At 36.1% G+C, this 15,447-nt stretch overlaps 1 protein-coding gene across 1 annotated transcript in view; it reads left to right on the top strand.

Moving 5' to 3' along the window:
* DCL1 (dicer-like 1) overlaps positions 1-12,823 on the top strand; it is a 29,321-nt gene extending 16,498 nt beyond the window's left edge. Inside the window, exons 10-21 of the mRNA XM_089811030.1 lie at positions 5,035-5,268; positions 5,400-5,550; positions 5,654-5,836; positions 7,992-8,156; positions 8,297-8,392; positions 8,493-9,121; positions 9,388-9,488; positions 9,605-9,795; positions 9,926-10,855; positions 10,954-11,118; positions 11,262-11,641; positions 12,084-12,823. Coding sequence (XP_089667156.1) covers positions 5,035-5,268; positions 5,400-5,550; positions 5,654-5,836; positions 7,992-8,156; positions 8,297-8,392; positions 8,493-9,121; positions 9,388-9,488; positions 9,605-9,795; positions 9,926-10,855; positions 10,954-11,118; positions 11,262-11,641; positions 12,084-12,261 — 3,403 coding nt within the window. The 3' untranslated portion in view covers positions 12,262-12,823. The remainder of the gene's footprint in view (positions 1-5,034; positions 5,269-5,399; positions 5,551-5,653; positions 5,837-7,991; positions 8,157-8,296; positions 8,393-8,492; positions 9,122-9,387; positions 9,489-9,604; positions 9,796-9,925; positions 10,856-10,953; positions 11,119-11,261; positions 11,642-12,083) is intronic.
* The last annotated feature ends 2,624 nt before the right edge of the window (positions 12,824-15,447 follow it).

The raw sequence follows: 15,447 nt of genomic DNA, 5'->3' as shown, positions 1-15,447 counted from the left end.
AATCTAGAATACAACAAGTTAACCGCTAATGGGATATGGGGAAGACTCAACCACAGGTAAAAAATTCGAATGCTAAAATCATATTATCAAGAGTGAAGCAGAATAATTTAATTTAAGGGGTGATACTTGACAAGGTAGTAGAATAAAAATGCTGATAGAGCCAAGAGAATGGAGTACAATGGAAGACAATGCTTTATTCTGCATTAGAGAAGAGCAATAGAAGGGCCATAATCCTGGTCAATTGCCAGAAAACAAGAAAGTCAGCAAAGACATTTGACTGACAAAGCAACCTCCCCAGAAAGAAACATTTTTGAAATATGTTGGGATGCAAAATAAGAAGAGGTTATTACTGCTTCCCCAACTCAAAATTTTAAAAAATCTGAAATTCAGTATTAATCTAGATGTTTGGCTTTGTGGATACTTACTAGTTTGCATCAACTCTTGCACATCCTATGTCTTGTGCAAAAGTGGTAATGAGTTTCATAGCTGCCTTTAACTGCTATGAAGACTCTGAGGTATTGCGTTGGCTCCCTGTTATCATTAGGTATATGCATACTGAAGCTAAATTCAAAGTGGATATAATGTGTTTTTTTATTTGGCCAAGCTATTAGAATGATGTACACACAGACATGGATGATTCTTTGTTTCTAAAAATATTGCACAAATGTTAAAAATAACAGATATGATGACCTAGAAATTTAAACTTCAATCAATTGTGTGCAATCATAGCATTGATTTAATTATAAACACATGCATGTTTCTTATTTCAAATGTCTTAAAAACAGTAATTTTTTCATATAAATGATGACTTTATAAATTCAAAGTTCTATCAATTGTGTGCAATCACAACATTGATTCAAGTTTAATTATAAACACACATGCATGGTTCTGTTTTTTTTAAATGTCTTGCAAACTATCAAAAAAGTATAAATGATGACCTTAGGAATTCAAAATCATATCAATTATATGCAATCATAACTTTTTCTTAAGTATATACTATAAACACACATGCATGTTTTTGTTTTTTTAATTTCTCGCAAACTTTCAAAAAGTATAAATGATCCTTAGAAATTTAAACTAAAATCAATTATGTGCAATCACAAACATTGATTTAAATGTCTCAAAAAGTTTTTTATTTAACTTTATTTAAATGTCTCAAAATGTTTTTTTATTTTATTTTATAAATGATGACCTTGCAAATTCAATACTCTATCAATTTTGTGCAATCATAACATTGATTCAAGTTTGACTATAAGCACACATGCATGTTTCTGTTTTTTAAAATGTCCTGCAAACTTTCAAAAAAGTATAAATGATGACCTAAGAAACTCAAGATTATATCAATTATGTGTAATCATAACATTGATGTCTCACAAACATTTAAAAAGTATAAATGATGACCTTAGAAATTTAAGCTTCTATCAATTGTGTGCAATCACAGCAATGGTTTAAGTATAAACCTAAAGGACCAGAACAGAATTAATCTTTGCTACTGGGTTCCCCTGGAAACAGGCGTGTGCTTGTACTGGGTCCCACTAAATTAACGATGGGATCAGAATCCTTGTCAATTGGAAGAAAAGCTTAAAGCTCAGAGAAAACATTCAAATCACAAAAGAAGTAACCTTCCTAGAAAGTCAGATTTGTACAACCACAAAATTGGTAGAGGCTGTTACTGCTTTCGTGACATGAAATCTTCAAAAAGCTTAAGACTTTAAATTTCACCATCAATTGTTTCATCAACTCTTGCAAATACTATCTCCTGCAGAAGAAGTAATGAGCCCCATAATTGCTTGATCTGCTAGGAAGATGCCAAGGTCCTCCACGTGTACATATGGCGTCAATTTACTTACCAGCAACACATGCTCTCTGGCTTGAGCTTGTTGTGGAGCCTAGCTAACAGAAAAGCTTCTGCAAATTGAATTGGAGCAACATAAAGAACTTAACAGAAAAGTTAGAATTGCCTTTCCTTTGCAAAGTTCCTCAACTTCATAACATGTTTAGGTTCACATAAGAAGCTCCATCAATTTTCAACTTCAAGATTCCACTTTGAGGAGGAATCCGGCTGTCTGTTCCACTTGTGCGATCTTTCTCCCAATCTTTACACTGAAGGCATTTCATATATTAAATGCTCCGGCTCATTATGATGATCAATGGTTGGATGAGATCTAGAGGGGTTGCAAGACGATCCAGCTGATCCAGAACTTCTGCTTCCTCCATGGGAATGGCTCCGAATACGAGGTTTGATGATTTAAAGCTCGTTTGCCAAGTTCCCTTTTCTGCCGTCCAGTGATTATGTCAGCGATGTGAAAAGATTTATGTGCCACGCAGGTCATCAATGTGAGAAGAGGTTAAATCTACGCATGTCATTAATGTAAGAATAGCTTTACACCACACAACTTATTGATGGAAAGAAACTGCAAGAAGAGTTTTATGCCATGCCGCTTATTCGTATAGAGAAAGTAAATTGATGCCCTTATTTTCAAAACCTTATCAATAATATCATCTGAGAAATGAATTAATTGCATGGCCAAGAAAAAATGGAAAAGCCAAACACATTTGGAACAGTCATCACAAAAATCAGTGGAGTGGAGAAAAGTCAAATGACATGGGTTCACCTTGTTCTGCTGCTTCAGTTCCGCCCCAACTCTCTCTCCCAATACTTAAACATTTTCATTTATTTTTTCATCCACACAATCTGCAATATGTTCTGACCAGAACGTCTATGTGGCCTACATAAAACTCTACATTGTCTCGGTTCCCCCTTTTTTGGGTAGACGCAGGACCCAAACAAACTTAGCACCATACAATTGATGTCCAAGTAATTTATATGTCTAATGCCAATGCAGATTTTCAAGTATAGAAGCAATGGGGTCCAGTCAAATCTTTCGAGTCATTATATCCATATGCAAAACCAAGAGGTCAATTTCCTGGTAATATTTTTCATTATATCATGTTATATTCTAAATTAATTCAACTGCAGTATTGGTCCAGTGTTTAGATTGTAGAAGTTGGGTATTGCGATTTAGAAATGCAATTTCCTTAGGACTGCACTTCAACAAACAAGAGCATGGGACTGTGGCAAAGCAAACATTTTTCAATTATCTTGATATTTATTTTCCATAAATTCTGACAGACTTATCATTTTTACAAATAGTTTTCTACTTTCTACTATTTTTATAATTTGTTCAATTTATCAGCTTTACAAACACTTAAGGTTTCTAATAAGTAATCTCATTAAACATTTTTCACATTTATTAATATTTGTTTGTCAGAAATTATGACAGAATTATCATTACTACAAATAGTTTGCTCCTTCCTACTATTTTTGTAAATTGTTCTAATAATCAGCATTACAAACACTTTAGATTTCTAATAAGTAAGCTCACTAAACATTGTTCACATCCGTGCTATCCATATTAAAAGATAATACATATATTTTCTTTTAATTCAATTTGAAATTCACATTTAATGCTCCCCTTCCACATATCTTCGGCATACCCATTGCACACCAAGGTGCAATTGCTAGTTTTATTTGTGTTAGATATCAGGATCACCTCTCAGTCCCTTCGTGTCCAGATTGTCTGGTTGTCTATGCCATAGCAAACACACCCCTTATGAGATTGCATCCACATATGGTCAGTGATTCAGGAGAGGATTCACGTGTTCTTGCAATCTCATGCAAAACAGAAACACATGGGGGAGGGGGGGGCGCATATGAAATCCTTTCTCATTAGGGAATTTTTCCAAGCGAGGATTTTTTTCCTGACCAGCAAGTGATAGAAAACTGTTTCTTTTTGGAGACTACACTTAAACCAAATGTTCTTTGAACAAAAGGAGTTCTCCCTCTTTTCTGACTCCCGAGCTTATAATCTTTTTATAATCCTGCCTTTGAATCCATTCAAATTACTTTATCCTCTTTCTTAGAGAAATGAAAAGGATGGATTACCACCTGTGGTTGATGTAGATTCAGTTTAAGATTTCATGGACACTGGTTGTAAGTTGTATTGAAAAGACATTGATATACATTGCCTGCAAGTGGATTTAATCAACTGAAGCCTTCCACTAAAAGAAAGCCATCTACTCTTCTAACCATCTATTGTTGTCATTACCTGATTTATTGAATATATTAAAGGAGTTGTAGAATTTTTCAATTACATCTATGTTTGTTCTGCAGTTGAAATTTAAATATGTATGAGACTTTAACTATGACCAATTTGAATCTGGATGTAGTTATTGTTTCTGAGACTCTTGATAACAAATTAGACATATTACATGGCACTCATATAGATTGTGGATTTGTGTTTGGACTTTGTACACAATTCCCCATAAATTGCTACAAATAATGCATGCTCTCTAGGTCTTGAACAGAAAACACACTCAGTTTTCTTTACTGAAGTTTGGAGATATACTGCATGTTTCAGTTTCAGTTGATTGGAAATTAGAACATGGTGTGTTCTGATGGATTTTTAGTAAGGTCTTAGAATTGTGTTGCCTAGTACTATTCCTATTTTATCTAGTGTTCTAATTTTGACTTCTGTTTTTGGTATGAAATGAATATTTTCCTAGAAATCCTGTTAAATATCTGGAATAAATATTTGTAGCCCTCATTCTGTAGGGAAATGTACTCCATAAAGTAGGTTTGACTCTGAGGGGTTAGTGTTATACACCTTGTTTAACAATATATGATGCAAATGGAAAAGTAATTCTCCTTGTGGGCTTCTAGAAGGTTGACTTTTATATGCCGACTAGTTTTCCGACTCGGTGACCCAAAAACCAGTTTTATATTAACCTTTTTAGATCATAATTTGTTGATTGAGCTGCAATAGTCTGCATCATGTATTATGTGTTTAAATCTGTACTCTGGCTTTGGCAATATATATATTTTGGCATTAAGAAAATACATCTATTTAATTAATTTTCTAATAAAGTTGTTATACATTACTAGGGGCAATTTTATATATATGTATATTTTTTGGCATTAAGATAATACATCTATTTAAGTAATTTTCTAATAAAATTGTTATACATTACTAGGGGCAATTTGTCTCATGAAGCATTTCTTAGAAATGCAAGAAATAGTGAAGAGACCTTGCGCAAGGAAGCAATTGAAAGAACCGATCTTAGCCATCTTAAGGATTCATCCAAGCTGGTTTCTGCGGAGACAGCACCTGGAGCTGTTTATCAGGTGGCAAGCACTGGTGCAATTGTTAGTTTGAATTCTGCTGTGGGCCTTGTTCATTTTTATTGCTCACAATTGCCAAGTGATAGGTATAACCCATGACTTTTATTGATAATGTCATTTGAATTATAGATGATTCAAAAATTGTTTCATGTAAATGGACCATACATATTGAAGTCGTTAGATGCTGATGATAATATTTTTGTATCTTTCATTGCAGGTATTCCATATTGAGACCAGAATTTACCATGAAAAAGCATGACAAGCAAGGTGGATCCGTTGAATATTCTTGTGAGCTTCAGCTTCCTTGCAATGCACCCTTTGAAAAGCTTGAAGGACCTGTCTGCACTTCAATACGTTTGGCACAACAGGTTTTTCTCATTTGTAGAATGTCCTTTATTTGCCAGTTCAAACTTGCTCTACTGTTAGATTTTGCCATTCCAGATTTAACAAGGCTAGTTGTTACATTTGCAGGCAGTGTGCTTGGAAGCATGTAAGAAATTGCATGAAATGGGGGCATTTACTGATATGCTTTTACCTGATAAGGGCAGTGGTGAAGAAGGAGAAAAGGTTGATCAGCCCGAAGAAGGAGAACCTCTTCCTGGAACTGCTCGCCATAGAGAATTTTATCCAGAAGGAGTTGCAGATAGTCTTCAGGTATGCATGTGATGCTTTTATCTTGTATGTGATAGTTCCCTGTACATATTGTATTTTAATGTGTTTTCCAGGATGAAGCTTCCAGCTGCTCGTATATAAGTGATGATAGCATTAAACCATTCATTAATGTTCCGCTTTCTGTTCTGTAGTACACTCAAAGCTTAAAAAACATTAAGCTCTTTCATTTGTAGAAATTCTATTCATTTTCTGCATGCATCAGCATAGCTTATAGCTGCCTCTAAATGTCTAGGTTTAAACATCATGCATGTTTTTTAGCCTTTAAGCTATTTGAATTCAAGGATAAAAAACTAAGGATAATTCAGATTGTGATATAGCTTGGACAAGCACCAAATTCCTTTATAACTCAGTTGTATCAAACACTTTGCAAGCAAGCTCTGAACTGAATAAGTTAATGTGTTCTTTGAGGTTTGTTATTCTCTTTCTTTATAACCTTTCAACATATGATTTTTTTGAGTTTTGATAGAGTTAAATGAAATAAAAGTAACTCCAATGATGATGCCAAAAATACTGAAATGATCTATAATTAATGCCAAATTTAAACTAAGGATAAAAAACTAAGGATAATTCAGATTGTGATATAGCTTGGACAAGCACCAAATTCCTTTATAACTCAGTTGTATCAAACACTTTGCAAGCAAGCTCTGAACTGAATAAGTTAATGTGTTCTTTGAGGTTTGTTATTCTCTTTCTTTATAACCTTTCAACATATGATTTTTTTGAGTTTTGATAGAGTTAAATGAAATAAAAGTAACTCCAATGATGATGCCAAAAATACTGAAATGATCTATAATTAATGCCAAATTTAAACTTCTTGAAATTTGCAATTTTATTGATTATTGACTATGCTGCAATAATAGCCATAGGAGAATTACAATTACTAATAGATGGAATCTGATCGCTGCTGTAGATGTCCAATATGCTCCAACGCCACACTCTTATGTCAAATACCATTCACAGTTTGCTTAGAGAGGTAAAACGCCGCTCTATGTTTCATCAATAAAACCCTCACACTGGCTGCAACATGCATGTTCAGGCAGAATTAACTCATACCCAAATATGAGTGGTGATAATGCAAACAACGCCCAAATGTAGTGTCACTTTTCAAACTCGTAGAAAAGGTAGCAGGAAGCCAATTTGCAGGATATAAGATCACTGGAAATGCTGATGATTCAACACTGATTTGCATTAGATAAAGCCCGCACTGGAAGTCAAGATACTTGCTGCCCAACCCAGAAAATTAGAAATGATAAACTCCAGATTTCAAATGCAAACCAATAACAACTCTCAGCATGCAATAACCTCTGAGCCACAGTTAATACGGTAGGAAGAATGCTCAATTCAATACTATCATACTCAAATTCAAATCTGCTATACCTCAGCAGCAGATGAAATGCACAACTCAGAAATCCTCTCAAGAGACGATTAAATCAAATAATCAATTGGATGATCAATTCTCATAATTTGAGTCATATTTATTATCTCCATTGTGCAACTTAGCTTCAATTTCACACCTTTCACAACATAGCCCAAACCAGAAGCCTGAAATAAAAATTGAGAGCATCGCTCAACTCCTTTTACTCAACAGAGCTCATCGGAACCAACTGTTGACTTACAATTAATAGCAAGTCCCTCAAAATGGAGCCAAAACTGACCATAAGCCACTGGAAAGCCTAATAACTCCACAACTGAGACCCTCAAATCCCACTATCAACACACGAGGGTCACGATGATGAACTAAACAAGCCAAGTGCAGGAACCTGCTAAAAATGGGGACATTACACCATTTCCAATTCAGCAACTTAGCAAAAAGGTTTATAAGGATATCAGGTTCACCTGAAAATGCATCCTGTTACCATCTTACTTTGAACTCAGAAAATAAATCTAATATTTGCACAACATTTCAAATGTTTGTGATATGGACATAAATTAGCAATGGATGCCATTTCATTCTTTTCATTTTTTCGTGGCTGCTGCCTATTGGCTAGTGTTCTTGTTTTTCTAGTATCATAGCTTCTGCAGACTATTACATTAGTGCATATCTGGACATAAAAAGCTTCCTGCTATCCACATGGGAAGTTATCCTATATCTAGATTGTACATATGATGTAAAGAATATTAATTTTATATTTGGCAGGGTGATTGGATTCTGATTGGGAAAGATGGTCAATGCAATGAAGAAAACTTAGTTACGTTGTTTATGTATAAAGTGAAATGTGAAAATGTGGGAGTTTCAAAGGATCCGTTTTTGACCCAAACTTCAGAATTTGGAGTGCTTTTTGGTAGTGAGTTGGATGCAGAGGTACTCTTTGAATTTTGAGTATATTAATCTGAATTATTCTTTTTCTCAGAGGTGCCACATCTAATTTGTATTTGGAAAATAAAGTTATATTTGATTGCAGCAACTTAGAGTAAATTGTGTACGCATTGTGAATTTGGCAGGTGTTATCAATGACAATGGATCTCTTTGTAGCTCGCACCATGTTCACTAAGGCTTCTCTCCACTACCGAGGAGCGATACAGATCTCGGAAAGCCAGGTTTACTCTAGTTTTTGTTAGTTCTTTATAGATTACATTTTGTTGTAGTTTATCTAGTCAAGTTATTTCATCATTACCTCTTCTGTAATTTTTTTGGCAGCTTGTGTCATTGAAGAGTTTTCATGTGAGGCTCATGAGCATTGTGTTAGATGTGAATGTGGAACCTGCCTCTACACCGTGGGATCCTGCAAAAGCATATGTGTTTATTCCTCTCATAGCTGAAAAAGTTTTAAAACCAGTAATGGAGATTGACTGGCTTCTCATTGAAAGGGTCTTGGGAACTAAAGCTTGGAATAATCCGCTCCAGTGTGCTCGACCTGATGTTTACCTTGGTACTGATGAACGAACACTTGGTGGTGACCGAAGAGAGTATGGCTTTGGGAAATTGAGAAACGGAATGTCAGTTGGACAAAAGTCACATCCAACTTATGGGATCAGAGGAGCAGTAGCACAGTTTGATGTTGTAAAAGCTTCAGGATTAGTTCCTTCTCGTAATGAAATAGAGAAGTTGCAGGATGAAGCTCCTCCCCCGGGAAAGTTAATGATGGCAGATGGATATGTTGATATAAAGGACCTTACAGGCAAAATTGTAACTGCAGCACATTCGGGAAAGAGGTTCTATGTTGATTCAGTTCGGTTTGAGATGAATGCAGAAAGTTCATTTCCCAGGAAAGAAGGTTACTTGGGTCCTCTAGAATACAGTTCATATGCTGACTACTACAAACAGAAGTACGTACACCATCAAGTGGAATTACACTTTTGTAGTTATTGCATTGTATACCTAGAGGACATTGGCTATATATATATTTTAGCAATTTAGTTCTTTCAACTTTTTCTGCATTGTAGCCTGTTACTGTTTTGATGTGTTGGATTCGACTTCTAATCTTGCTATTGCCACTGTATATTTGAGTCCCATTGATATTTTTTTTTGGGTTCATTCTGTTTTCCTTTTGTTTAGAATGATCTTAGTCTTTTGTGTATTGCCCATGTTCTAGGTATGGAGTTAAATTGGTTTACAAGAAGCAACCTCTTATAAGAGGACGTGGTGTCTCGTACTGCAAGAACTTACTGTCCCCCAGATTTGAAACTACTGAGAGTGAGTGATCATCTGGAATTGATGTATCTATCATCTCTCTTTACAGTTTGTTTCTATAGAAGAAATCTCGAGTAACACAATCTCTGATTATGGGTAAATCACTATTGAATCTGCAGGCAATGCAGAGGAAACACAAGATAAGACTTATTATGTAATGTTGCCACCAGAAATTTGCTTGGTTCATCCGCTGCCAGGTTCCCTTGTTAGAGGTGCACAGCGTTTACCATCAGTCATGAGGAGAGTTGAGAGCATGCTTCTTGCAGTTCAGCTCAAGCATAAAATTAACTATCTAATTCCTGCTTCCAAGGTAATCAGTCACTTCAAATACCAGTACTATACAAGCAAAACCATTCTCTAAATGCAACAATTGTTTTTCTATTGGAAGTTATAATATATTTCATTGATTGTGTTACCGACTTTTGAAATATCCCTGACAGATCTTGGAAGCATTGACTGCTGCATCATGTCAAGAGTCATTCTGCTATGAAAGGGCAGAACTGTTAGGGGATGCATATCTTAAATGGGTTGTCAGTAGATGTTTATTCCTCAAATACCCTCAGAAACATGAGGGACAGCTTACACGCATGAGACAGCAGACTGTAAGCAATGTTGTACTATATCAATATGCACTAAGTAAAGGACTACAGTCCTATATTCAGGCTGATCGCTTTGCTCCATCTAGATGGGCTGCTCCTGGCGTGCTCCCAGTCTTTGATGAGGATACCAATGAAGCTGATAATGCAGATTTGCTTAGCGATGCGGAGCTCACCTCGCCAAAAGAACTTGTGACACATAAAAGCATGCATCTTGAAGACAGTGATGATGATTCAATGGAGGAGGGTGAGATTGAAGGAGATTCAAGTTGTTATCGTGTTCTTTCAAGCAAGACGTTAGCAGATGTCGTGGAAGCTTTGATTGGAGTCTATTATGTGGAAGGAGGAAAGAGAGCAGCTGCTCATCTGATGAACTGGATAGGTATTCCTGCAGAATTTGATGCTGAAGAAGGTGAACTTGCTAGGAAAAGATGCAAGGTACCGGAATCTGTGGCTAGGAGTATTGATTTTGATAAGTTAGAAGGAGCATTGAATTGTAAGTTCAATGAGAGAAGCTTGTTGGTTGAAGCAATTACACATGCCTCAAGACCCTCATCAGGAGTCTCTTGCTATCAGCGACTAGAGTTTATCGGTGATGCAGTTTTAGATCACCTCATAACAAAACATCTATTCTTTAGTTACACTGACCTTCCACCTGGTCGGCTTACTGATTTGCGTGCTGCAGCAGTGAACAATGAGAACTTTGCACGTGTTGCAGTGAAACACAAACTTCATATACACCTTCGACATGGATCAACTGCACTAGAAGCACAGGTACCATGGAATCATCACTGGATGCCTTTAGTAACCAACTTGTTGATTTATATTGCTTATATTGTGCATGTCACTAATGTTAATTAATCTCATTGTAGATACGTGATTTCGTGAAGGACATTCAAGCTGAACTTGATAAACCAGGAGTGAATTCTTTTGGTCTGGGAGATTTCAAGGCTCCAAAAGTCCTTGGCGACATTGTGGAATCTATTGCTGGAGCAATTTTTCTGGACAAGGGCCTTGACACAAGAAATGTTTGGGAGGTAATGACAATCGAGTTTTACTCCACATGGGAACAATAATGAGAAAATAACAGCATTTCCATTCAATATAGAGGAGCTCAATGTTCATATAAAAGGTTGGATGTTCATTGGAATGTAGCTTGATTTAGTTTTTCCGTTTACAGATATTCCAACCGTTATTACAACCGATGGTCACTCCAGAGACACTTCCCATGCACCCAGTTCGCGAACTACAAGAGCGCTGTCAACAGCAGGCCGAGGGCCTTGAATACAAGGCCTCACGAGCAGGGAATATAGCTACAGTTGAAGTTTTTGTTGATGGTGTTCAAATTGGCGTTGCTCAAAATCCACAAAAGAAAATGGCCCAGAAATTGGCAGCCCGAAATGCTCTGGTAATCTTAAAGGAAAAGGAAGAGCAGGCTAAGGCTACTAGTGGGGATAATGCAGATGCACAAAATGGAAAAAGGAATGGAGCTCAAACTTTTACACGGCAAACTCTGAATGATATTTGTCTCAGGAGACAGTGGCCAATGCCTCAATACAGGTAACTTTTCTATTGGTCACCTATCAATTATAAATTATAGCTAAGCTTGTATGGTTGCAAAGTTACTAGGATTGTCACATCATGCTGTGCACACCAATTTTCAGTACCAGATTGAGACATTATGTTAAATGCTCTATGATCGTACATAACTCTTTTGCTTTTCTCAGAGTCTGATCATCCCTAACTTTTTTTTTTCTCAAATTTTGTTTCCTGTTTAATATAAAATACAATAGTTGTTAAGTTGAATTTTATTAGAAAATGTTTGACACTCAAGTTTACCCAATGTGTAGTCAAAAGCAAACCATTTCATGTAGGAAAATCAGGCACAATTTCAGCAAGTAAATGAAAGCACAATACTTCTGAGTGTGCAGTAGTCTGTTATATTATACATCATTGCCTTTTGAATCTTTATGAAGTGATAATCAAGCTACTTTTATTGCAGGTGTGTAAGTGAAGGTGGCCCAGCCCATGCAAAGAGGTTTACATATTCTGTACGTGTACATACAACTTCAGGAGGATGGACTGAAGAGTGCAGGGGTGAGCCTATGCCTAGTGTCAAAAAGGCAAAGGATTCTGCAGCAATGGTTTTGTTAGAACTCCTGAAGCGTGACACTGTTTAATAAAGGCTGCATTTTGCTGCAGCCATTCAGTATATTTATTTGCTGGAAAGGATTCTTCAGCAATGGTAACGTGGGAAGTTCATGAGTAATCTCTTTCCAATGGAGAACTCGTTATGCCACAGCCTTCCATTACACCACATTTATTACAGCCGTCAATTTTGAACTCATTTTGTCACAGCCTCTCATGCCATATTCATGAAATGCTGGCTAACATAAAAATGAAAAGACATTTTCTGATATCAACATTTATATCCTTGATTTTAGCTACCATGGGCTTCGAGATATATATACACCAATGCAAATGGCAAAGGCATTCACATTACACATTTCAGATGACCTTTAGGGATACATTTTGGCAGTCAGATCTGAATTGTTTCCCACTTTGCAAAAGAGGACAACACAGGTTGTGCTGAAGGTCTAATCGAAATAAATGGTGGAAAGTTTTTTTTAAGAAAGAATAGAACTTAGCCTACGTGGGTATGAAATTTTGATCTAAATTTTTTAATTGACACTTCGGGACGCATTCGACGGCAATCTTTAATAGCCATTTGGAGTACAAATATATCTTTTCGCATCTGTTGAAAAAATCCCTTTTTATGGGCAGGGTAACATTTAAAAGGAAATGAACACTAACTACAACGGCTTTAATAATTAATATTATATTCTAGAGCTTTTAAAAGGCCCATCTTATATTTAGAATCAGAAAAAAATATTTTTTATAAATTTATATTTATGTCAAATTTGACACAACATTAAATATAGTATTATGATTTTCTTCAATATGAGATTTTAATAAAATAATATTACAAAGGCCTTCTTTGTTGTTCAAGTGGAGCCATAACCATATCCACCACTACCAAGTCAAAAATCATAGGTCAATCTTGATACTTTATAGTCACACTATCCACATAACTTTCAAAATAAGAGCCTTTAAATTCCATTTCAAGTCCCTGATAATTAATGCGAGTATCAAATCCATGAATTTGTCCATATTTCCAAAGTCATCTCTCCCTTGATAGACTAGTCCATCAAGAAGCTTCTCATTATGAACTTATTTCATCATATTACCATTGTTTTCTTCCACATTAGATATTGCACAAAATGAGGAAGCAATCCTTGTTCCCGTGTAATCTTATGATCACATTATGGAGGAGGGCATAAGACGGGTTTCGAGATCATATTAAATCATTGTGCCCACTTTGGGGAACAAAAGGATTTTGAAATCCTATTGAGTTGCTATGCATACTTTGAAGAACAAAAAGAACTTTACATCCTAGATTGATGTAGTGCAAGGTAGTAGAATCCCCAAAGGAGATGCCTTAACCACCAACAAATAACCACATGGTGGAATGTAAACAATAACACAGATTTAGATCCACAATGTTAATTCTCATGATAGAAACATAAGATTTACATTCAACTTGTCTAGTTGTAAGGCATTTTGAGTTACGGCCAAATACAAAGCAATTACAATAGTAATTCTGCAAGACCTTGCAAGTTTCAAACTCCCACACTCCAGTAGAAAACCCCAAGAAGAATCTAAACTTGTGCTCACAAGCCATCAAACAACTTTCTTATTTTCTCAAAGCCCAGAATTTCACTCCTATTAACCACTCTATTGAACATTGTCATGAATACTGATGTCTCAAGACAAGACTAGACCCCATATTTACGCTAAACCAAGTCACAAGTCGACCTAGCTACTGGCTTTGTTAAACTTTGCTCCTCTTAGCTACTCCATGTTGAACTTCATCATGAATATCAATGTCTCAAGACAAGACAAGACCCCCCTAATTATATTAAACTAAGACACAAGTTGACCTAGCGACCCTTGCATTAAATTAACATCCACATTAAATTACCCTCAAGCTACAAGTTAGGTTGACAACAAACTTTCAATACATGAAATATTTAAATACTTAGGACAAGACTAGACCCCATATTTACACTAAACCAAGTCACAAGTCGACCTAGCTACTGGCTTTGTTAAACTTTGCTCCTCTTAGCTACTCCATGTTGAACTTCATCATGAATATCAATGTCTCAAGACAAGACAAGACCCCCCTAATTATATTAAACTAAGACACAAGTCGACTTAGCAACCCTTACATTAAATTAACATCCACATTAAATTATCCTCAAGCTACAAGTTAGGTTGACAACAAACTTTCAATACATGAAATATTTAAATTCTTAGGACATGCCCTAAGTTTACAAAGCATAAGTAACTCAAATGATAACATAAGAGTATGTGCCCTTAGACATAGGTCCACGTGCCACCCATCGATCCAAATTCGAAAGTGCACATGTCAACTCCTTCGAATAGAAGCTCACAAATACAATCTCCAATGTCTGCCAGTAAATCAGGAACACATGACTAACAGTCACCTAAATGGTTGTAACTTAAAGACAATTACTCCAATCATCATGCACACTTAGGACAAGGTTCTCAAATATGTCTCGAACATATCCCCAACTGCGCACAAAATCCGAGCTTGATGCCTTGCATCAGACTCCTGAGGTAGATGAAAAAGTATGTTCCATACTTAGATGCTAAAGAAATTTCTGCAACAAACTTATATTCACCAAAGGCTTCCAATCCATCAAGGACAAGAGAACCAATCTACACATCAACCATCTCTACTTCATCCATTTAAACATTAGAATGAAAAGAATCTCAACAACCCAATCAACATGCTCACTCCTAGGAACAAGCTGAACATAATGCTTTACCAATAAGTGCTGCAACCACTCACAACCAACAAAAGTATCATCCTCAAACATGAAATCCATGTCAGCAACATCATTTAATTCCAAAACCAAACCAACATGCAAGCTCAAATCCATAATAAGAGCAACATGTAAATCCTCAATCATGTCAACCACATGCAGATCTACGCCAGGAACATATAGATCCAAATCAACAGTATCATGTAGATCCTCAACCATATCAACAACCAGTGAATCCACATTAGTAGCAACAATAGAGTCCTCAACCATATAACACCATTCGAGTCCAAAACCATATCCACATTAGCAACAATATGGTAATCCAAATCAACCATGTCAACACTAATTGGTACATCCATTAGAAAGGATAGGGTTGCCATTGCACGAAAAGATCGACTTGTTAATGCTCGATACAATTGTAAGTCAGAGCCACGCTCTGCCACCTCACAACCAAGA

This window comes from Cupressus sempervirens, chromosome 11 (assembly GCF_028749045.1).
Source record: "Cupressus sempervirens isolate cs-2001-9-10 chromosome 11, ASM2874904v1, whole genome shotgun sequence".
NCBI lineage: Eukaryota > Viridiplantae > Streptophyta > Pinopsida > Cupressales > Cupressaceae > Cupressus > Cupressus sempervirens.
Note: the sequence above shows the minus strand (reverse complement) of the source record. Positions and strands in the feature narration are given on the sequence as shown.